This window comes from Meriones unguiculatus, chromosome 4 (genome assembly GCF_030254825.1).
Source record: "Meriones unguiculatus strain TT.TT164.6M chromosome 4, Bangor_MerUng_6.1, whole genome shotgun sequence".
Taxonomy (NCBI): Eukaryota; Metazoa; Chordata; class Mammalia; order Rodentia; family Muridae; genus Meriones; species Meriones unguiculatus.
This window is the reverse complement of record NC_083352.1, coordinates 81,778,845-81,803,175: the sequence shown is the minus strand read 5'-3', so window position 1 is coordinate 81,803,175 and position 24,331 is coordinate 81,778,845. Positions and strand designations below refer to the sequence as shown.

The window sequence follows — 24,331 nt, the reverse complement described above, 5'->3', positions numbered from 1 at the left end:
GGCCAGATCAGTGCTGCTGCCAAATCGGAGACTGGGTCTATCCCTATCTCCTGAGTGCTGGGATTAAAGCCTTGCGCTGTCCTGGAGCTCACTTTGAAAACTAGGCTGGCCTTGAACTCCGATCTGCCTGCCTCTGCCTCCCAAGTGCTGGGATTAAAGGCCTTTGATTAAGACCCTCAAAACACAAAGAAACCGATCCAATAAGCCCCCCCGCTCACCCAGACTGCAATGGTTCCTGCTGTCAACCTGACTGGATCTAGACTTACTAGGGGAACAGACCTCTGTTCACATCTGTGAGAGTCCTTGGATTGGGCCTGCTGTCTACAGGCTGGAGTCCTGGCCTGACTAGAAAGGGAGCCACAGTCATCTCTAATTCCTGACTGCAGAGGCACCGCGACTGGTTGCCTCAGGCTCCTGCCATCATGCCTTCTCTGCTGGGATGAAGTGTGAATCCTCAAACTGTAAGCCAAAGTAAAACCTTTCCTTTCTGATGAGATTCTTCAAGCATTTCATCACATCAGTGAGAAAAGTACCTAATACAAAAACCAGAGCAAAGAGGAGGCTGTCTAGAAATGCAAGCCAGAGCTTAATAAAAATAAGTTTTATTGATTACGTATAATTTTAGTTATACTAACATATATTATAAACTTTTAGGAATTAGTATTAAATGACTTTATATATTTTTAACAATAATCTAAGTCAGTGGTAGTACCATGTTTGTTGAAAATCAAAACAAAGGTTCTTTAGTCATTATACATCTAAATGTAGGGAACCAGGAAGTCCTGAGCTCACACCCCAGACCTGGACTTGATTATGCAGAAACACCACATCTTCCTTCCCAGCAAGCACTCCCCTTTGTTATACAGACCCCTCTCCAATCTGTACTGAATCTACCTTCTTGTCCACCAACACTGTCTCTGATCTTCCCTTTGGAACTAGAAAGGCATACACAGCAGTGAAAAGCTCTTCTGGACTCTATTTTGTGTTTTGTCATTTTTGCTGGAAACCCCAATTTACAACAGAAATACCCAGGTACCTAGGAAAATGTTTAACACAAGATGGAAAGTGGCACGTTGCTTGAGCTGGGCTGCTGGCAGGTCACAGAAACAAATGTCTGCTGTCGTGGTCCAGCCAAGGAGCTGGGGAGTGTCATTCAAACTTCTCATCCCCTTCCTCCACATCTTTCAGGCTGAGCACTTCCAGAGAACCCTTGCCTTTGGTTTCCTTCTTTATCAGCTCATCAATTTCTCTGAAGCAGCCTGGGTCGATGAGGCAAACCTGCAATGGTTAACACAGCTGGTTTCCATGGGAGGCTGGGAAACAGCACAGAATAAACCCAGCTTGAATGCTCAGGGCAGTTCTATGGATGTGTGCTGGGTGCTGCTCACGTGGGGGAAGCCTAGAAATAGGCTGGATCTGGGGGTCAGCCTTGCTGCTAAGCATCTGTTGTCGGCCTTTGGGAAAGGCACTCAGCTCTGTTAGGAGACTCACTCACCTGGCCAGGGGTGCACTCGCAGTGGGAGCCAGCACTGCCTGGCATTAAGACCCTGGGTTCAATCCCTAGCACCTCACTCCTATTAAAGACACATCCAGATTCCCCAGTGTTAAACGCATGCAAGCATGCACAGGGTTAGAGCAGACTATAGGCCTCTCCAGGCTGAAATCTAGCATTAGATTTTATAGGTCAGTGAGAGTCACCTCCACCTGTGAAGAGACCACAGACATACTGAAAAGACATGGTAGGTCCTAAAGAGTACAGATGTTTACGGTATGGACACACTGCTGCTCTCTAGAGTAGCTACCCATGACTCAGAAACAAAACCTCCCAGTGCGATTACAATGTTCTGGCATAAAGACAGCTGGTAATGTCTAGCCTCAAATTGACTACGTAGCTGAGAATGACCTTGAGCTCCTGCCTTTACCTTCCGAGTGCTGGGCTGGCAAAGTGTGCATCACCTGGCTCCACTTTTATTATTAGTTGCCCCATAACAGAAGACTCAGTGTAAAATACGTGTTATTATTTAAAAGAAAATGAACACGGCCAGCATAATTCTATTCTGAATAATTTGACTAAAAGGCAAGTAAAGTCTCGAGAATGCTTAACTGCAGTGTCCTCCTATGTACACCTTGATATGTGAGCCTCACCTATACAACTTCTAAATATTGTTACATGCCTTAAATATGACATGTCCCCAATGGGCTCATGTCTTCATAGTTTTATCCCCAGCTGATAGTGCTACGTGGAGGAAGTGATCCCAGGGGCCTGCCTTTGTAGGGATACACCTGGTTTCCAGTTCCCCCATGCCCTTATTCCTGTTCTGCCCAAGTGCATGAGAAGGCCAAGCAGTTGGATGGAGTCCTCTCAGGCCAAATAAAACCTTATTCTTTATCGATTCTCTCAAGTTTGGGTCACAGCCATGCAAAACGGAATGAATATTGTGTTTATGATTAGAAAGTAAGCTATTCCGGTAGAATGAAGCCAAGGACAATGTGTTGACATGAAAATCTCGGGGTTTACGCTGCGCCGCGCCCTGTCATCTTACTATCTCCAGCTGCTGGCTGTAGTCCTCACTCTCGACGACCTTCATCAGCGGCTTCAGCTTTTCCTTCAGCTTCTTTCCTTCATTCACTGGCAGGATGAAGCGCAATCGCATGTGGGCACGCTCTATCTTTATCTTCTCTTTCAGTTGCTTTATCACTTCCAAAGCCTTTCAAGATATAACGCGGAGTGCTTGTTATTTAGTTGTTGGGCTGCACTAACTCATACGTTAGACATGAGCAAAGCAGTTTCCACATAGCTGCATTATACCAGTGGCTTCATGGTCAAGATATAAGCAATCCTAGAAAAACCTAGAAAAATGAGATAATGTCTCATTTTGTGAAATGAAAATATTTTTTCGCGTCAGAAGAAAGCACTGTCAAAGGCTGAATGCAGTTTAGTAGTGAAGCACTTACCTAGGACACTCAAGGACCTGGGCACCACCCCCAACACTATAAACAGTCAAGGAAATGTGGGCGTGGGGATTACATTTGCAAACATATGAACTCTAGAACAGACAAAACGTCTTTCCAGCTCTGTTGGCCACAGAGATTTCTAAGCCCAGCACATTCTAAGCCATGTGCCTAGAGGCCCTGAGGCGATAGCTCAGTTCATGCTAATTCTAAAACAGTGTGAGGCCAGTCATTGGGTAGATGGATAGACTTAATGGCTTCGTTGAACGTTTAATAACTAGCCAATCATAGTGTCAGGATGCCTGATGATTTGAGAGCTTTCGAGTTCAGACATGACTGCCGAGCCACATTTGGGTTCTGAGGGGCCTTTCTAATGGCATCTCTGGGGCTGGCCTTCCCGAAAGCAATGCTGGGAGCTGAATGCAGAGGAAACATGGGGCTGGGTTTGAGGAATCTGTGAGAATTTATGGAGAGGGAACAGTGTACAAGTGGCTGACCTTTAAAGGAAACATTCCTTCTTTTATGCATGAAGCATGTGACATCACTAGTCCTTTGGTGACCTCTCCTGTTTTTTTTCTTGTACAGAGAAGGCCCTGGTCTGGGTTGGGTCCTTCTGTGTTGTGAGAATGGAGGTAGTTCTGATATTGCCCAGAGTTCCTGCACACTGGATTCTTCTCTGGCTCCTTCCATTTTCCCGCCAGGCTTTTCTTTTATACTGGACATATATAACCAGGAAACTGTATGCCTGAGCACTGATAATCAGGCAGTCTATCTGCTAAACGTTATGTGGATGATACTATACTCTGTTGTCTATTAAATATTTTTATTTTATGCATGTGTTGTATGTGTATGTAAGCGTGTGTGCATATGTAGGGAGCACACTGGGTGTCCTGTTCCACTACCCTCAGCCTTACTCTCTCAAGACAGAGTCTCTCACTGAACTTGGAGCTACTCTAGTGGCAAAACAATTCCCAGAAAGCCTCCTGTCTGTCTTCCACAACAGTGGGGTTACAGGTCCAGAAGCAAGTGACCACATTTGGATTCTTTCTTTCTTTTTGTTTTTGAGATAGGGTTTCTCTGTTTAGCCCTGGCTGTCCTAGAACTCACTCTGTAGAGCAGGCTGGCCACAGATTCACAAAGATACGCCTGCCTCTGCCTGCTGAGTGCTGGGAATAAAGACATGCATTAGCATGCCTGGCTTTATTTTGAGAGGGTCTTGTGTAGTCCAAGCTTGCCTCAAACGTGTTTTGCAGTGAAGAGTGACCTTTGCTCCCCACATTCCACATGATGAAGGTACTAGTATTTTTCTAACTTGAAAAGGTTGTAAGCTCTGTGAAAGTACTACAGAGTTGAACATTCTTAGAAAGGGGAGACTCTGCCTTTTGAGACAGGGTCTCACTAGGCTGCCAAACCTGGTGTCCGCCTCCCAGGTGCTTAACATGCAGACATGTAGCAGCACCTCCAGCCTGATGACAGGCTGACTTGTATGAAATATGTGATAAATAGAAGCAGTGAAAGAGTTCCCTTCACTTAAAGCCCCAGTTTTGTCTTTAAAGATCTGAGTTGGAGAGGGAGTAAGAGGTCTATGTGTATTTGTGTTTCCATCAAAAAAAGAGGCGGGGCTAAGGATGTGGCTCAGCTGGTGGAGTGCCTGCCCATCACGCAAGAATCCCTGGTTCCACCCAGCCAAATAGCGAGGCGTGGAAGTGTGTGCTTCTGATCCCAAGAGCATTGTAGCCCAGGGTCTGAGGGCACCAGCAGGCACTCACCTGCTGCTTTGTGCTCTTGTTGGGCTTGACTGAATAGTGGATATCCTTCATAGCTCTCTCGATGAGGATAACGGTGTAGGGTCTCTTTGTTTCTGGGTTCACACACTTGTCTGCCACAATAGTTGCAATATCCCTAAACATCTGCTCCAGCTGCGTGTGCCGTTCTTTATCCGACACTTGAACTTCTCCTTTAGTCAAAATCTAAAAAAGACAGAGCACACAGAACATCCCATCAGTTTCAGTTATCCTTCTCTGCTGCACAGAATTAGCTGGCAGGAAGGAAATGAAGTTTTGGTTACTGCGGCTGCTGCTACAGAACCATGTGCTGCCAAATCCACTGCTGGGTTACAGGGAGTCCCATGATAACGCTTACTGAGGGCCAGGGAGAGAGTCCATTTAGAGCAGTGGGTCTCAGCCTGTGGGGTGTGACCCCTTTGGGGGACTTGCAGAGCAGACATTCTACATATCAGATATTAACATACAGTTACGAAGTAGCAATGAAATAATTTTACTGTCGGGGGCCACCACAACACGAGGAAATTCATTAAAGGATTGCAGCATTAGGAAGGTTGGTTATAGCGAATGCCTTGCATGCTAAAGGCCCTGGGTTGAAACCTCAGAACTACCAACACCAAACAAAATAAAAAAAACACAGGCAGGAGTGGTGATGCACACCTTTATTTCCAGTACTCAAAAACAGGCAGATCTCTATGATGTTGAGGCCAACTTAGTCTACATAGCAAATTCCAGAGCTGCACAATGAGATAGTGCTTAAAAAAAAAAAAAAGTCTAGGGTGGGGGGACAGGAAGAACAGTGAGGTAAATGACATAGGTTAGAAAAGTTAGTTTCTGGAGTTCTATTTAAAAAAAGAATCAGACGCTGGATGTCGTAGCATGCTTTGTCTGCAAAAACAAATCTAGGAATTTGTCGCATTCCAGGATGGCTACCCTGGTCTTTGTTAAGATGGAGAAGCAGAGCCCGGTTGTTGAACAGCTGAATCCCAGCGCTTGGGGGGCAGAGACATGCAGATCTCTGAGTTTCAGGCCAGCCTCGTCTACACAGTGAGTTCTGTACAGAGAAAGCCTATCTCCAAAAAAAAAAAAAAGAGAATCAGGTAGTCATGTGGCTCCTAAGAAAGTGCTAAAGGATGGGCCCAAGGCCTTAAATGGAAATTTCAAGCTTCAATGCCCCAAGTTGGCAGAATATTTGACGCCCCACCAGCCTTACCTAATACTGTCAGGGATGCTCTGGAAACCATCAGCAAAGTTACAGAAAAGCCACTGGAGACTAAGAAACCCCTCAAACAAAAACAATCACCTCTCATTGTGAAAAAGACCGTGGAGGAGAAGACTGCTAAGGCACAGAGCCCTACTCCTGCTTCTGAGGATCTGCTCCAGAAACACAAAGTTCTTTCCCGTCAGCCCTCTATATTTTCAGAGTTCCCACCTGCCTGAAGAGGATCAGACTGCATACCTTCCCTTGAATGGGCAAACCCTCACGATCCTGAGCTAGGACCGAGAGGCTCCTGTGCCCCTGTGCCTATGACGATACTCTTTCCACCATGGGAACCTACTTCACTGCAGTCTCCTCCCAGCATTCTTTCCAACTTAGACATTGAATGGCCACCTGTTACAATATTCCTTTGTTATATTCCTAAGTTATAAGACAATTTTATAGTTTCTATTTCTTCAATGCACAGTATGCACAGTAGACTCCTACGAATGTTGTAATTGGCATTTCTTGAAATTAAAGCAGCATATAAAAGAATGTCCAAAGTCTGTGTTAAAGTGATACTGGAGGGGCGGGAGATAGGGCACAGCGGCACACAGTGCTTGCTGCTCTCCCTGAAGACTGGAGTTCATCTCCCAGCACCCACACTAGAGGGCTAACTAACACTTGTAACTCCAGGTCCAGGGGAATCTGATTTTTGTTTTGTGGCCTCTCCAGGCACCTTCACACACGTGAACATGTGTATACACACACATAAAAAAAATAAAATAAAAAAAGCTGGGTATGGGGGTCTGCCCCTTTAATTACATCACTCAGGAGGCAGAGGCAGGTGGATCACTATGAGTTCAAGAACAGCCAGAGCTACATAGTGATATACTCTCCTCCCCCCGAAAACCATTGTCTTATGTAATAAATACATAAAACATAAATTACAGAAAGCATTGTTTTATGTAAAAAATATCTGTTCTGATCGGCAGCAGGGAAGACACTATGTATTTGGGTAAAACTGGGGATTCTGAGGTGTGTGTACATGACATCTGCTGTACTAATTTCAGTATTTGTAGGATTAGCTTCCTGATTATTATTCCAGGAAAATGACCATAGAAAGTTTCTTTTCTTTGTGATGGTATCTGCAGTCTCAGGTTCCTGTTTTAATCATTACATGTTATATCGGATGTGAGTGAGCGTCATGGTGCTGGAGGATCAGAACTTCATGCCTGCATGACTATCCAATGGGTTTGATGTCAGCATGGGCTACATAGTGAGACTGTGTCAAAAGAAAAATAACAACAAACACCACACAAACCTCCCAAATTTTCCAACAACATATACTGAAAAAAAGAGACATGCTAAAACAACAAAAATTCATCAAGAGGAACAGTGGTCCTGATGTTGCCTATGACCATGGGAATGTGTACTGATACAGTGGGCAGAACCTACCTGCTTGCAGATTTCAGTCTGGTCGTCTGTCCCGAAGGCACTGATGAGGTCTTCCTTCTTGGCAACCTGACCTTTGGAAACATTTACAAACACTGAGTGGGTCTGCAGAACTTCATCAAGGTCTTTTTCCCTTGAAAGGGCAGGAGAGAAAGTCCTATGTGAATCCACTGGAGAGTTGGCAATCCACTCACATTTAAATACAAGATTTGGCAACAAGATAAATGGCAAGTGCTGCAAGCTAGGTATGATGTGCTCATCTGTAATCCCAGGATTCAGGAGGTGGAGGCAGGAAAATTGGGAGTTCAAGGCCAGCTTCAAAGATACGACTATATAATGTGTTGTACTATTTGAAACCTTGTCTCAAAAGCAAACACACACACATACACACCACACTCTCTCCCAGGTCACTACCTTAAAAGGAACGATCTCAAACTCGAGACAGTATCTGTATTCTCCCACTTAATCAGGGAAGGAAAACACGTCATTGTTTTATGTCGGGAAATTCAGGGTGTGGTGGGGAGTGGCCTGAAGGCTTCTCTGGAATATCTGTCCCTAGATGGCAGTCGCGAAGACATCAAGCATTTTGGTAAAACTGTATATTCTGAGGTGTGACATCTGCTGTTCTAATTTCAGCTTCCCGATTATTCCAGAAAAATGACCACAGAAAGTTTCTTTTCTTTGTGACAGTATCTGAAGTATCGGATTTCTGTCTTAATCATTAATCCAAGAAGACCACCGAAATTTCGGGGTTTCTTGGCTGCAATTTCTTTTTTTTTTTTTTTTTTTTAAATTGGACAGGGTCACACATACTAGATTCCAGGCTGGCTTGGAACTCACAGTAATCCCCCTGCCTCAGCCTCTTGAGCACTGGTATTACAAGCCTAGGCCACCAGGCCCAGCTATGACAGAGTTTCTAGTCGGCAGTTTTATGACACCGACAATATCTCAAACCAGAACCCAATCCGAAATCAAGCAAACCTGGCCTGAAAGGTACCCCTGGCTAGCAAGGGCCGGGGTTAGGGAAGCCAGGCCTCGGGGGGCCGATCCGCTGGACTCTGGGCACAGGATCACTCACACGCCACTCCGCCAGCCGACGACCTTGTTCTTATAGCAGGCGATTTCGAAGCGCTTCCCTGCCCGCTTCATCCGCACCACGGCCACATTGGTCAGTCGGATCTGGTTGGTGGGGGTGAAGATCGACATGGTGGCTGCTCACAGACCTCGAGCTCGTAGGATCTCCCAGTGCTCGGCTTAAACGACCCCGCGGCGCGCGCACCCCTAACGCCCGAGGTGTGCGCAGCTCCTCCCGGCCCTCCTCGGCAGCGGCAGCCACTGCGCACACGACTGCACTACTGCGCCTGCGTCAGGCTGAGGCTGCGAGAAACTACGCCTGCGCAGAGTGGTGACGCCATCTATCTCCGCCCTCAAAGAGAGGCGCTCAGCGATGACGTAAGCCCCGACAGTCGAGTAATTCCTATAGGCTGGTGAGGAATGGTTGGAGTCCCAGTGGAAACAGGCGTTCGAGTGGAGGAGTTCCGCGGAATTCAGACGCTGCGTTCATTGTAACTTTAAAGTAGAATTTTAGAAGGAAAAAAGTGCAACGAGCTTCCATCATTTCGCTTCAATAACTCGCAACCTGTTTTCTTTCTTATTTTATCCTCCCTTTTTTATTATGTTATTTTACAGCAGATTACCAGGTTTGACGGCCGTCGCCTGTAATCCCAGAATTTGGCAGATGTAGATAGGACACCACGAGTTCAAGGCCATCTTCGCCAACACAGGGAATTCGAGGCCAGCCTGTGCTACTTGAGAGCCTGTTTCATCATCCTCTTCAAAACAAATCATAGGATTTTATCCTTAAATCCTAAATCCCTTAGCAGACACCCAGCTAATATCCACTTCAAATTCTACTTTCCCTGCCTAAACAATGCCCGTTACAGTCGATTTGTTCGTTACGATGCAAATGAGCCCACACGTAGCACCCCTACACTGCTTGCTAGAGTTGGTGTCATTTTTTTTTTTAAACAAAGTTTCACTGTGTAGCCCAGACTAACACATGAGCCTCTGCTTTAGTCTCTCGAATATTGGGATTAGAAGCACGCCTGGCCGCCCTTGGTCTTTTATTTATTTATTTTAGGTTTCTTTTTCTCTTCCTTTCATTTAAAAATTCTATTGGCTCGACGTAGTGGCCTATGCACCTGTGCACCCGGGAAACAGAGGCAAGCTAAGCGCTTTGTAAATTCGAAGCCAGTTTGTTTTACATAAGCAGGTTACAGGGGCAGCCGGAGCTGCGCAGTGAGACTCCGTGAAGAGCAGCTATCGTGAGCCCAGTGAGCCCCCTGCCTCAGCCTCGACAGCGCTGGAATTACAGGCCTATGTCACTAGGCTGTCATTTATTTATTTATTTGTTTAGAGACAGGGCCGCTCTATCTAGCCTTGGCCTTGAGTTATGTCCTAAAACTCATATAGTAGACCAAGCCGGCCTCGCGCTACGAACGCGCAGAGATCCGCCTTCCTATGCCTCTAGAGTGCTAGGATGACCGTCTGCACCATGAGGCCAAGCTGTCGTTCATTTCTCGAAAGTACTTTCTGTGCGCGGCCCTCTACCCTCCGGAGCCCGTGCGAACGGAGTCGGAAGCATGCTCGCTTTTGCATCTCCCGCTCTGGGCGGAGCTTCCAGCAGGCCCGCCCCCTTTCCACTCTGAGCCAATCCGAGAAGTACAGGAAGCGCTCTAGTGTCTTTCCCAGGGTTACGATTTCGTGGTTTCCTCTAGTCCCGCCCCTTTACTCATATTCAACCAATCAGGGAGGAACCTCGGGCTTTTGCTAGCTCCATTTTTTTTCTTCTGGGCCCGCCTCTGTCTTCTGTGTCCAATGCGGGCGGGCCTGCTGACGGCATGGCTTCCCTGGCTCGGTAAACCGGGCCCTCCCGAGCGTAGCCCCGCGCCTCTGTGTTTGCTGTGGACCTGCGGTGCTCGGGCTCCAGGAGGATGGGTGAGGCCGGGCTGGCCAGGGTCCCGGGCGGGCAGGAGGACACATCTTCCCTCCCCACGCAGGGGCCTTAGGTTGTTGCACTTGATGTTTTACTTTTTGTTTTTATTGTATCTTATTTTTCCCTCTGTCGTTTTATTATATCCTTGTTTGGTTTTCTTTAGAAAGGGCCTTGTTTTGTATGGCAGGTTGACCCAGAACGCACTGTGTAGCTCAGGAGAACTTGGGACTCGTTTGTGTAGAAACTGGCTTGGCACTCAGTATGTAGCTGAGGCTGCCCTGGAACTCACAACCCAGGCGGATTAGGAAATTGCTTTGTAGCCTAAACTGGCCTGGAACTCGGCACGTAGCCCAGGCCAGGCTCAAAATAAACAGTGTTTCTCCTGCCTCAGCCTACTGAGTGCACATATTAGCAGAGGGCAGTCACTCCTGGGCGCCGAGAGGACGGATCCAAGCTCTTAACTAGGTTTTTGCCTTTCTGAGACTTAAGAATTTTGAAGGAAACTGGCCTAACCTCAGAAAGGAAAACGTGACTTCCTCCTTATACATGGTTCGAGATCTGGTCTATGAACAGCACCTGTAAAGCCTACATTTCGGGTTTCAAGTCCTTTGGAAAACTTTTCAGCTTTAGTGTTTAAGACAAGCCTCTGATTAAGGATTAAAAAAGAAAAGCCATGCGTGGGCTGGAGAGATAGCTCAGGGGTTAAGAACACTTGCCTCTTCCAGAGGACTGTGGTTCAGTTCCTAGCATCCACAACCACCTGGAACTCCAGCATCAAGGAATCTAGTACCCTGGCCTCCAAGGCTCATTGCACATATGCACATGTACATATTCACACATGCCTACACTAAAATTAATAACAAATAAAATAGATCTTTTTTAAGAAGTCAGGGGCCTGGGCATGGTGACACATGCCTTTATACTCTCAACGCTAGGGAGGCAGAGGCAGGTGCCAACCTTATCTTTATAGTGAGTTCCAGGGCAGCCAGAGCAATATTAGAGAGACTCTCTCTCTCTTAAAAGAAGAAGAAGAAAAAGAAGAGGAGGAGGAGGAGGAGGAGGCAGAGAAGGCAGGCATGGTGATGTTTGGATACTGAGGCAGGAGGATTGTTAAAAGTTTGAAGGTGACCTGGTATCCAAAACAAGACTTTGTTTCAACCAAGAAATTGAATCAGCCATCTAAATTAGAATGTTGGATATGAAGTTTAGAATGTTGGATATGAAGTTTAGAATGTTGGATATGAAGTTTAGAATGTTGGATATGAAGTTTACTTTTAATTCTGAAATTAATCTTATTTTTTCCTCTGTTGTTTTATATCATTTATGTTTCTGTTTTTCTTTATTGTATAGCAATAGTAGCTACACAACGGGCACCTTTGTGTGTGGCTGCATACATTGTCACATCCCTGTGTTGTTTTTAACTCAGGTCCTCCTCTGGATGTGTGGGACTTCTCGTCACCTTTGCTGTCTCTGTGGATGAACAGGTTCTACATCTACCTGGGCTGTGCTCTGGGAGTTACCTTTTGGATCTGTGTCCAGATCATCACCAAGAAGCAGGTACTTGGTGTAGTTTTTTTCTCTCTACCTTTCCCCTTAAAATTTTATTTTTAACTAGGTGCATGTGATGGCATGTGTATGGGAGTGCACTGCCTGGAGAGGCCAGAAGAGGGCGTTGGATCGTTTGGAGTATAAGTTACATACAGGTGGTTGTAACTGGACATGGGTGCTGGGAGCCAAACTGGGGTCCTCTGCAGGAGGAGTATGTGCACTTGGCAGCTGAGCCATCTCTCGGGCAACTCATCTTATTTTTTGAGACTGATTCTCTCATTTAACCTGGAGTTTGTTCAGTGGGCCATGGTGGCTGGCCAGTGAACCAGCAATCCTCTTTTTTTAAGCTCCCCTGCACTGGGATTAGCCATATCTGTCACCACTCCCCGCTTATTAGGTGGGTACTGGGATTTAAACTCAGGTCCTCAGTGTTTGTGCACTAAGCACTGTCTTGACTGATCCATCTCCCCTTCCATCTTTCTTTTAAGAATTATGTGTATGAGTCTTTTGTCTACATGTAGGTCTGTGCCCTCAGAGGTCAGAAGAGGACATCATGTCTCTTGGAGTTATAGATGCTTGTAAACTACCATGGGGATTCTGGGAACTGACCTCAGGTCCTCTGCAAGAGCAACAAGTGCTCTTAACTTGAAACTGTCTCTCCAGTACCCCTTCATCTTTCTTCTTCAATGAGATAGTATTTAGGGATCATATTACAGAGAATTTACAGTACAGATTTTTCAAAGCTCCCATAGAAATACAGAAAAGCTAGAAAGAAACTTAGTTTGTTTATTTATTTATTTATTTATTTATTTATTTCGTGTGTGTCTCTGTGTCATGGAGTGAGTGACACAACTTTCAGGAATTGCTTCCTTCCTTCCATTGTGTAGGTTCGAGAGGTTGAGCCCCTGTTATTAGGCTTGGCCAAAAGGGCCTCTGTCCCCCCCTCCTGTCCAGCTCGTGAGATGGAGTTCTGTTATACATCCCTGGCTGACCTGCTGCACACCCAATAGCCAACTAGCCTTGACTCTGGGCAGTCCTCCTGTCTCTATCTCCCGAGTGCTGGGATGTCCAGCAGGCATCTCCATGTCTAATGCTCACAGGTATTAAATCTCATTTTTTTTGTTTGTCTAGAATATTTTTAATGCCCTACTTTTTTTCTTTTAGATTTTAGAAATTATGATGGACTAAGTTAGAGTCAAGAAGAGTTTTATAATGGAATTTTAACCTACAAAGAGGAAAAATAGCCTGGTGTGGCGGTGCACACCTTTAATCCCAGCACTCAGAAGGCAGAGGCAGGTGGATCACTGTGAGTTGAGGTCAGCCTAGTCTACAGAGTGAGTTTTACAACAGCCAGGGCTAGGTAGAGAGAGCATGTATCCAAATAAACAAACAACCAACACCCAAACAAAAAACCAAACAAAAAATAAAAAAGATATAAATAAATAAAAGAAAGAAAAAGAAAAAGCTGTTTTGCACCTTTCTGGTATTAGGGTAATCTTTTTTTTTTTTTTTTGTTTGTTTGTTTTGTTTTGTTTTTCCCGAGACAGGGTTGTCTAGCTCTGGAACTTGATGACCAGGTGGGCCTTGAACTCAAGAGATCTACCTACCTCTGCCTCCCAAGTGCTAGGATTAAAGGTGTGCACCACTACACTTGGAGAGTTATTTTTTCTTCACACCCACTAAAGGTCAGAACATAAGAACGGACAGTTTGCCCTCCATATCCTGGTGGTTTTCAGGCTTAAGCCAAAGAAATAGAAAGTATTTGCACCTGTGCTGGAGCAGTGGCTAGGTGAGTGTGTCAGAGCACTTGCCATGCAAACCAGACAACCTGAGTCCAGTCCCGGGAATCCACATAAAAGGCTGGCTGTGGGTGTGCAGAGATGGCCCTGCAGTGAGGAGCGTATATATGCTGCTCTTACAGAGGACTTGAGCCCTGCTCCCACGACCATGGCAGGTGCCTTAAAACGGCCTGCCTAGTCCCAGGGCTTCCAACACCCTCTTCTGTCCTCAGTGATCCCTGGACTCCCATGGGCACTTTTGTGTGCACATGCACACACACGAATGCACACACCCACACTCAGACACACACATACACACGCACGCACACGCACGCACGCACACACATGCACACACGCACACACATGCACACACGCACACACCCACACCCAGACACACACACACACACAGCCAAACTTCTTTACCAAATATGTCCAGACTTCTCTCCTTGTCTGTTATGTGACTTTTCTCAGATACTATTTCTGTTCACCCCAGGAGAGAAGGCTATGACAGATGCAGAAATGTTTTCATCTAAGTCCCACCCCGTGAACCAGTCAGGTTATCGGGTTACTTCCGGCAGCATGAGTGCCACTCGGGAGGCCGTGTCACCTAAGTCCTGCCCTGGCGTGGGTGATGACCGAGCATCACTAAGGCGCCTGTGTGCCCTGCAGGCAGCTCCCCCAAGGAGCCCCTTTCCCCCCAGCAGTTGTTCACAGCTTGTATAACCATGTCTGGGCTTCTTGAGTTTTCTAAGTTTCTTGGGAGTTTCATGCCAGAAGGTAGGCTGGAGGAAAGAGTTAACAATACCATTCTCTAAGCAGCACAGTGCAAAAACTATAAAACATTTTCATTGGATCAAATATAAGCATAACAGATGATTTTAAATCTCAGGGAGGGTGTGTGAATGTTCTAAGTAAAGTCTATAATGTTTTGTATGAGGGAGTTTTGAGCACCTTGCAGGCTGAGGCAGGAGAATGATTAGTTTGAGGCTAGCCTGGGCTACACAGGTACATCGTGCCTCAAAACAACAATAGCCTCCCCCCACCAAAAACCAAACCAAACCAGAAGTTATTTGAACATTGTGTGTGTGTACAGGAGTACCCTCTGAGTGTAACAGTTGTCTTCTTCAGAGCTGCTGGCAGGAGGCCTCCCGGGATAAGGCTTGGTGACTGTTGACTTTGCCTCGCAGGAGGAGGGGTGTCCAGAGACTCAGCTGAGATTCATCGCTTCCCCTAACGTCATTTCCCTTGGCTAGTCATATGTAGTTCTGCACTGACTGAATGTAACCTCACATTCTAGGAAGGCTTGGAGTCTGGAACGCAGGAGGTCACCTGAGCGCAGAACTCTACCTCTGCGGCTGTAGGGAGTCCTCCTCCGTTCTGGGGTGGGACTCTGAGGTGGTACGGCTGCTTTGAGGTTCCCAGGTTGGGCTACAGTGGAATGCTGGAATGGTTTGTGGTCGGAGCCTCTGGGGAGTGGTAAACACTGTGTACATGTCCCTAAGGAAGAGGTCCTGCAGCTGTGTGTGTCCGTCTGTCCTGGAACCAGTCCTCCATGAACGCCGAGGGTAGGCTACAGCTTTCCTCTGCAGGGAATGGGCATCATTCAGTTTGGAAAAGGTGGGTCCTGCCTTTTAAGGACCCAGTTAGACCAAGAGGGGTACACAAGAGGTGAGGGGTACACCCAAAACACCCGGAAAGATGAAGAGAATCACGCAGGGTCAGCGTCTGCGCCAATTTTCATACCTCCCAAAGTGAGGGAGGTGTTGAGTCTTTGTTTTGTTTTTTTAGAGACAGGGTCTCTCAGTAGACTGGTTGTCCTGGACCTGACTCTGTAGATCAGGCTGGCCTTGAACTCACAGATCTCCTTGCTTCTGCCTGAGGTTGAGTCTTAATGGATTCCCTTTATCTTTAAGGTCACTCGCTCGCAGGAGAAAAGTGTCCCCAGAGCCCCCGGCCGCCCCCTCTCTTTTCAGAAGAAGCGGACCCACGTGTCCGGAGTGAAGATCTTTTATGGCTCACAGACAGGCACGGCCAAGGTGAGCTCTTCGCGCCATGCCCTTCCCTTGGTCTTCCCATTTAAGACAATTCTGGAGGCCCTCCTTGAGCAGAGAGTTTCCTCAGTCCTTTCCCCCCCCTCTTTGTTCCTCTCTGGAATGGTGGGTGGTTTCCTTCTGTTGGGTGCAGTGTTGTAGTTCCAGGCTCCGCTTCCTTCGATGGGGTGGTCCAGGCACTGCTGCCCGCTGGGCTGGGAAGGATGAAGCGGAACCAGAATGGGTGGATCCTGGATCCTGGACCAGGAAGGCAGGATCCTGGTCCGCCCGGAAGGCCTTCTGAGCTCTCCCTGTGAAACAGGGGCTCTTCGGCCATCTGCAGTGAAACAGCTTCTGCGTGTGTGTTTGGGGTGAACAGAGGCTGTGTGAACCTTGGGGAGTGGGAAGGGATTTTCAGGGTGGGTGTATGCCGTTGGCTGGGGCTGAGGTTCTGGGAATCCTTCATTTGCAGGAATCCAGATGCTAGGCTACATAACCACCTCAAGTATTTCGGAGGTAGTGGTAGTGAGACTGCATGTCCTGTACCCCACGCAGGCACAGAAAGGAGGGAGTGATCCTACTCCCGCCAGTCTCGAGATCGAGATCTTTGGGTTTGGGCACATCCCCACCTCACTCCAGCTCCATGCTGGTTTCCGCAGTGGCAGTCTGGGCCCCACACAGTGTCTGTAGGTTCCAGTCATGAACGGCCTGGAAGTCCTCGTCTGCCTCTGGAGGATGGAGATTGTGCTCTGGGGATAGGATGTGGACTTGTCATATCGGACCTTCAACATTGTGACCTGACATTGTAATTTCACGTGTGGGAATCTCACCATAGAGATAGAAAAGTTGCTGAACGCTCTGGTATCAAAGCAAGTTTGATTTTTTTCTTTTTTTTCTTCTTTTGGGAGGTGGGGGTGGAGGTGGGTTTATAGCTTCCTTGGGGTGCCAGCGGCTTTTGGCTGTTGGTTGGATGTGCCAGCCACTAGTGACAAGTGGGGGTTGTGTCAGGGATGAGTCAGCGTGCAGGGATGGTGTCAGGGATGCAGCCAGCGTGCTGAAGGCAGGGAAGGTGGATGTTAAAGTAGCTTCAGAGTTCAGACGTGTGGACCGGAGGCCATTGGTTTCTCTGCTGGGCTCCACATGTTGCTGCTTCCCGGGAATGAGGGTCACAACTGTTGAGTTCTCTCTAAGAAAAGACTGAGTAAGGCTGTGAATCACAGTAACACCAAAACCCAAGGCCTGTTATTGTGTGTGCTGCTGAAGAGGGTTCTACTGACCCTGTGAGTGTTGTACAAAGTAGCTGTTTTGTTTGAGACAGTCTCTGGTGGCCTGTTCAGAGTAATACTTATTATTTCATTAAAAAAAGCTTTATTTATTTGTTTAGTGTGTGTGAGCATGTACGTGGGCACACATGTGGAGGCCAGAGGACAGTTTGTCGGCGTGGTTCTCTCATGTGGGTCGAGGACGGCAGGTGTTAAACTCGGCATCAGATTTGGCAGTTAATGCTTCTGGTCTTGTAATTATTACTTTAACATTTTTTAAAAAATTTATTTTATGTGATGGGTGTTTTGCCTGTATATATGCCTGTTGCATGCTTGGTATCCTTGGAGGCCAAAAGAGGATGTGGGGTCACCTAGGACTGGGGTTACACATGGAGGTGAACATCCATGGGTTCTGGGATTCGAACCCAGGTCCTCTGGAAGAGCAATTGGTGCTCTTAACTGCTGAGCCATCTCTTTAGCCTCTCATTATTGCCTTGTCAACGGCACAGAACTGGCTGTGGGCACGGAGGGATGGCCCTGCAGTTAAGAGCATGTGCTGCTCTTGCAGTGGACCCAAGCTCTGCCCCCATTTATCTTTTCATACACATGTATGCTGGCATTCTGTATAGAGTAGCCACACTCACTATAGAGTAGGCCTGGCCCTGTGCTCTCTCCACCCATCTGAGTTTGTTTTCTTCCACGGTGCTCATCACCGCTGGGCATGCTCTACTGGTTCTTTTCCGTCCAGTAAGCCAGCAGCTTTTTCAGGACCAGGGCTTTGTCTGTCTTGTTGGCCTCTGTGCAGTGTTGCCCAGAAGCAAGGCTGGCATGGGGAGTGCCCAGTCAGTGCAGTGGCTATCGCTAATAGTTCAGGGTCATAGGGGCCAACTCTTGGGACTGCCAAGCAGAAAAGAGGAGGGTGTTTTTCTTCAGGGTCAAAACCTGCCTGGCAATTTGAGCTTTCCTCAAGCATTTATTTCATGTGCTTTGGAAGAGCTGACAAGTATGTTACATGGGGATAGAGGGTGACGGCTGCTTGGGCTCCGGCATCTGTGTGCAGCTTCTTCCTTACAGTGTAATAACTTGGTTTCTGTTCCCTGCTTCCTGTTTTTGCTGTAGCTCACTCCAGCCCAGAGCCTCCCTGGGTTCTGTCAGACAAGACCTGGCCTTGTCTGTAAACTAGCTTTTCAAGCTACAACTTCTGTAGGGGGCCTTGTGCTCACAGAAAAGCACTAGCGAACTGGGAGTGTTCAACATGAAGGGTTGTCTCTTCAGATGGATGCATAAGCTGTGTTCCACCCATCAGGCTGGGAATGGACGTGCCTGGCCAGGCCACATCTCTCCCAGACTGTTATGCTTATCCCCCGACCCTTATCTTGAGCATCATTTCTCAGTCACTAGAACCCATCTTTGTGGAAGAGGTCCTATGTGCTTTGAAAAGACTTTCGGTGTAATCGTGTCTTCGGCTTTGTTGTGCACACAGGATTGAGTTATCATCGGGAAAAGTTTCCAAAATTGTGCTGTGCTTAACTATGACTAAATAAACTTCCTGGTGTCAGACTCTAGAAGTTTGAACCAGCACCAGCTTCTGAGTCGTGTTGAACTGAATCTCCTTCTTGTCTCACTTGGATTGACATTCTGCCAACTATGCTGTTTGCAGACATCCCCACCTCCCCTCCAAGCCTCGGGTGTTGTTCTTCAGCTACTGTCAACCGTACATTTTTGAGACAGGGTCTCTCATTGGCTTGGGACCCTAATGGCTGGCCAGCGAGACTCAGGGAGCCATCTGTCTCTGACTTTGGGACACTGGGATTCTGAATATATACACTCATGCCTGGTTTTACTTTTTTTTTTTTTTTTTTAATTTAAACTATTTATTTAGGTTTTTTTGAGACAGGATCTCTCTGTGTAGCCTTGGCTGTCCTGGACTCACTTTGTAGACCAGGCTGGCCTTGAACTCACAGAGAGCTGCCTGCCTCTGCCTCCCCAAGTGCTGGGATCCCGGGTGCGCTCTGCTGCACATTTATTTGTCTGTGTGTGTCCGTGGATCTGTGTGTGCCACAGTGTACAAGTGGACGCCAGAGGACGAACTTGGGTGTTTGTGCGCATTTTCCACTTGGTCTAAGAGTGGGTGTTTGTTGTTTAAGGCTGTGGACTCCAGGCCATCGAGCCTGCTAGCTTCTGGGGCTGTCTCCACATCCCATCTTGGAGCGCGGGAACTCCAGTGTGTGCTGTTGTGGCCGACTTTCCACAGATCCTTGGGATCTGAACTCAGATCTTCGCGCTTATGTGGCGCACACTTTATCCATGGAACTGTCTCCCCAGTCGACGTGCTCTTTTTAAACAAGCACTCTTTTATTATATTTATTTAGTGTATGTGTGTGCGTGCACATGTGCGTGTGTGTGGAGGTCAGAGGACAACTGTGGGGGCTGCTGTAGTCCTCAGCCCCCAGCCTCTCCATTTCCATTCTCTTCACAGTTCCTTTTTCTGTTCCTGCTGGGGCAGAGCACCAACGCTGGTGTGGACGTAGTTAGTCCTGTGCACACCATATAGAGTGCACGTGACTCAGGGCCTCATCTCTGTCCCGGGTGTGCTGATGATGGCTCAGGACAGTTGCTGGGGAAGCACACCGCAAGGGCTGCCGGGCGCCCTTGCCAGCTGGAGCAAACAGCAGCCATGCTTTTCTTATTCGGCATCCTGAAGGGTTTATTCTTCCTTTCCCTCTTTTTAGGGGTTTGCAGCGATTCTTGCCAAAGCAGTGACCTCCCTGGACCTGCCGGTGGCCGTTGTTAATCTGAAGGAGTATGACCCAGACGACAGCCTGCTAGGAGAGGTTGTAATTGCCTTATTTTTTCTTCATTTAAAAAACTCCTGCCTGGGTTCCCAGCACTCGGGGAGGAAGAGGCAGGTGGATCTCTGTGAGTCCAGGCCAGCTAAGGCTACACAGAGAAACCCTGTGTTGAAAACAATAACAACAACAGCAACAAAAACCCCAAAACAAAAAACAAAAAAAAAAAAAAAAAATTGGGGCTGCAGTGATGGTTCATTAGTTAAGAACTGCAGTGGCCCTTGCAGAGGATCCAAGGTTCGGTTCCTAGCACCCACATCAGGTGGCTCATAGCTGTTCACAACTCCAGCTCCAGGGAATGTGAGGCCCTCTTCTGGCCTCTTTTGAACACTTGCACTCACGTGCACACACCCACACACAAACACACATACACACAATTAAAATAAAGGTTTAAAATCCAAATTTAATTGACCACCTGTCCTGTGGGGTAGTTGGAATCTCCAGAATAAAGTAAATTTTTATGCTGAACCTTTTCAACTGGAAGCTTTTTCATTATGACTCTGAAACTCTTACTTGTTTTTTGAGTCAGGATCCTGCCCTGTAGCCCTGGCCTGACCTCGGCCTTAAGCAGTCCCATTGCCTTTGCCTCACGAGTGCGCTGGGATTCCCGGCATACCACTGTGCTCAACAGCAGCATTCAGATAGACCAGCTTCACTTAGATAACCGATACCCTGTATACTATTATTTTTTAAAGATTTATTATGTCCTTTTATTTTTTGACTATTGGTATGTGTCCGCCAGGGGGTGCACCATGTGTGTGCCTGGTGCCTGTGGAGGCCAGCAGAGGGCGTTGTTGAGCCCCCTGAAACTGGAGCTACGGCTGGTTCTGACCCACCCTGTGGCTTCTCGGAATAGACCCTGGGTCCTCTGTAAGAGCAGCGGGCACTCTTACCCACCAAGTCATGTCTCAGTCCTCACTGAGACATGCATTCTCATAATCGTTCTTATCTCTAATATCCTTCTGACATAAATACTGTTTCATTTAGATCGCTAGTAAAAATGTCTGTGCCTTCCTGGTCGCCACGTACACCGACGGCCGCCCCACAGAGAGTGCAGAGTGGTTCTGCAAGTGGCTAGAGGAAGCAGCTAACGACTTCCGCTTTGGCAAAACCTACCTGAAGGGTCTGAGATATGTGGTGTTTGGCCTGGGAGACTCCGCCTACCGGAGCCACTTCAACAAGGTGGGTTGTGTGGTGAGTTATAGGACAAGGTCCTTCTTTAGCCATAGGACAGGCAGGCAGGCGAGGTCTCACGTTACGTGTGTGAGAACTAACCTACAAGTATTGCTGCCTAGTAATTGTTATTTTTAAATTTTTACTGTGTGTGGGGGTGGGGGGGTGAGGGTGGGGGGGTGAAGGTGAGGGGGTGAGGGTGAGGGGGTGAGGGTGGGGGGTGTATTTTGCCTACATGGATGTCTACACCACTTGTATGCCTGGTCTTTGCAGCGATCAGAAGGTATTTGATATTATGGAACTAGGATTACAGACATGTGAGCAGCTGTGTGGGTGCTGGGAATGAATGTGGGTCCTTTGGAAGAATAACCAGTTCCCTTAACTGCTGAGCTATCTCTCTAGTCCCAATAATAATAAATTATTACATTAATATTGTTCCTTTATGGTGCTGGTGATGCTGCTCAGCCAAGGCCCTCGCCCCTCACTGGGGGATTCTAAGCAGATAGTGTGCCACTGAGCCACACCCCAGACTCTTACTGGGAGATTCTAGGCAGGGGCTCTACCACTGAGCCACCCCCCCAGCACCTCATTTGGGATTCTAGGCTGATGTTTTTGCCTCTCAGCTCCATTCCTAGCCAGGATGGTCTTGAACTTCTGATCCTTCTGCCTTCATCTCAGAGTTCCAAGAATGCAGATGTGTGTGCCACCACCTCTGACTTAAGCAGTGCTGAGTACTGAACCCTGGGTCTTCTGTGCACAGGCAAGAGCTCTATCCCTGAGATAGATCTCCATCCTTTTTATTTTTGGACCGAGTCTAATAAGAAGCCTTGGACCTGAGGTCTTTTCACCTCCACCTCCTGAGTAGCTAAGCTGACAGGCCTGTGCCATCAGGCCCAGCCTGGAACTTGAAGATCGTTATTTGGACCTGTGCTGTGCTCCTCAGCAGAAACTCCTGAGTAGCGGCACTGAGTCACTGGGTTTCGGCAGTGCCGTCTGGAAGGTGCTTTAGAGGATGAATTGGATTTTTTTTAAGATTTATTTATTTATTATTTGTATAGTGTTCTGTCTGCATGTGTGCTGGCACACCAGAAGAGGACACCAGATCTCATTATAGATGGTTGTGAGCCACCATTTGGTTGTTGGGAATTGAACTCAGGACTCTGGAAGAGCAGTCAGTGCTCTTAACCTCTGAGCCATCTCTCTAGCCTGAATTGTATTTTTAGTTTGTGTATTTGTGCATTGTGGTTCCTTTAGTTTTTTTCTCTCTCTTCCCTGAAGGTCAGCACAAATGTTGACAAATGGCTTTGGATGCTCGGTGCCCAACGGGTACTGACCCGAGGGGAGGGCGACCGCAACGCAGTTCAGAGCAAACATGGCAGCATCGAGGCCGACTTCACAGCCTGGAAGACCAAGTTCATCTCCCGGCTGCAGGCCCTGCAGAGAGGGGAGAAAAAGGTCTGTCACAGGGACTGCAAGAAAGGGAAGTGTGAGTCGGCCCAGCCCGGCCCAGGAGAGATGCGGCCTCACCTGCAAGGCGAATTGCATCCTGGGGATGCTGAGGTGTGTGCTTATGCTCCTTTCTTACTATGTGTGACACACACACACACACACACACACAGCGAGAACGATTGAGTGCATGTGAGTCTGTCTTGTGTGTGACTGTGTGGGGATGCCTGGCTCTACCTCTGCCCTGGTTAGAAGATCTGAAACTTGGGGGCAGCTGTTTCAGAGAAAGAGTGCAGCTAGTGCTGGCCTTGTGCTGAATGTACATCTCCTCTTCCCTCCTCCCTTCTCCTTCCTGCTTTCCCGCTTCTTGCTTCTCTTCCTCCCCTGCTGTCCCCCTCTTTCTTCTCTTCATTCTTCTCACCCCATCCCACTCCTGTCTTCCTTCCTTCATTTTTTTCCTTTCTTCCTTCCTTTTTCCCTTCCTTCCTTCCTTCCTTCCTTCCTTCCTTCCTTCCTTCCTTCCTCCTTTTCTGCTTCTCTCTTTTTCTGTTCTCCTTCCCAATTGTTTGACAGGGTCTGGCTGTGTATCCCAGGCTGGCCTGGAACTCATTACAAGGCTGAAGCTAGCCTCAGTTTACCAGCACTGGGCCTTAAAGCGCAGGACCATGCGACTCATTCTTGTCCCTTTACTGCTGCATTGCTGAGTTAGGCAGAATCCTACCATCTTCCTCAGGTCAAGAAATGGAAGCTAAGAGGAGTGACATATGTCTCAGTCTGAGCTTCCCAGGTCACCCCCTTCCTGACCCCAGTGGCTGCGGCTCACTTTTGCTGGAGCAGCAGAGCATCCGGGGTTCACCTGTCCGCTCCCTCAGCCTTTAAACCTTATTCTTTGTTGCTTCTGCGCACAGCCACTTCCTTCCTTTCTTCAGGCTGCACAGTGGCTGCTGCTGTCACAGCTGGGGTCTTCTGGCCGGCCGCCTGGCCACTTTCCCCTGGAGCAGCTTTGAGGGTTGGCCTACTCTGTCTTTTTTCCCCCACTCTCAGTCCAGTCATTAGGGGAGGCTTAAATGTCCATGTAAACCGTCAGCCCACCTCCTAGATGGCTGCTCCTAGCCCTCACACCCACGTCAATCAACCATGCTGTTATGTTTGTTTCCTGTTTCCTTCCATAAATGTGGTGGAGGGCTTTCTTCCTTCCTTCCTTTCTTCCTTTCTCTTTCTCTCCCTCCCTTCTTCCTTCTCTCTCTTTCTTCCTTTCTCTCTTTCTCTTATTTTTGTTCTCTCTCTCTCTCTTTCTTTCACAGTCTCCTTTTGTACACGAGTCAGGCCCCCTCCCTTGCAGCTACAGAAGTACGCAGTCACACTTGCCAGAGGAGTTCGTTTCCTTCCAGTTTCTGTGGCTCTGTGGACTGAATGGGATCGCAGGTCTTGCCAGTATATATCCAGCCCACCAAGTTTTATTGGCTTTAGGTAGGGTCTCGTATGGTTGGCTTTTAACTTGACACATAACTGAGGGTAAATTCCAGATCTTCCTGCCCTGCATGCTGGGGTCACACAGGTAGCCATCTTGATTATCTTTTTCTTTTTCTTTCTTTCTTTTTTCTTTTTATTTGGTGATAAGGTCTCATCAGGTTGCCCAGGCTGCCCTTGAACTCAGTCTTTAGCCCAGGTTGAGTATGGAACTTTCCTGCTTTAGCTTCTCGAATAATGGGGATCACAGGTAGACACAGGCTAGATTGCTCTCTTTTTAGACAGTATTTTGTTTAAAGTTTTTACTTTTCCCCTGTTTCCATGTGTGTGTATGTGGCACATGTGTGTATGTATGCATGTTTTGCATGTTTGTGGGCATATGTATGTCTTT

At 47.6% G+C, this 24,331-nt stretch overlaps 2 protein-coding genes across 3 annotated transcripts in view; one reads left to right on the top strand and one right to left on the bottom strand.

Annotated features, from left to right (window-relative positions):
* Positions 1–586: 586 nt before the first annotated feature.
* On the bottom strand, positions 587–8,762 carry Sbds (SBDS ribosome maturation factor). Its single transcript, XM_021657027.2, has 5 exons — positions 8,468–8,762; positions 7,393–7,522; positions 4,722–4,922; positions 2,544–2,708; positions 587–1,278 (listed from the first exon to the last, which is right to left on the bottom strand). The coding sequence occupies exons 1-5, from the start codon at positions 8,593–8,595 to the stop codon at positions 1,150–1,152; spliced, it is 753 nt and encodes a 250-aa protein (XP_021512702.1). The 5' UTR covers positions 8,596–8,762; the 3' UTR covers positions 587–1,149.
* Positions 8,763–10,249: 1,487 nt separating this feature from the next.
* Positions 10,250–24,331, top strand: part of LOC110560874 (S-adenosyl-L-methionine-dependent tRNA 4-demethylwyosine synthase TYW1) — an 80,895-nt gene continuing 66,813 nt past the window's right edge. The window contains exons 1-6 of one of the 2 annotated variants that reach the window (XM_021657016.2): positions 10,250–10,386; positions 11,811–11,941; positions 15,624–15,746; positions 19,735–19,836; positions 20,839–21,033; positions 22,303–22,584. In XM_021657016.2, coding sequence (XP_021512691.1) covers positions 10,383–10,386; positions 11,811–11,941; positions 15,624–15,746; positions 19,735–19,836; positions 20,839–21,033; positions 22,303–22,584 — 837 coding nt within the window. In that variant the 5' untranslated portion in view covers positions 10,250–10,382. Of the gene's footprint in view, positions 10,458–11,810; positions 11,942–15,623; positions 15,747–19,734; positions 19,837–20,838; positions 21,034–22,302; positions 22,585–24,331 lie in introns of both variants that reach the window. The other variant, XM_060382255.1, reaches the window with a different exon arrangement.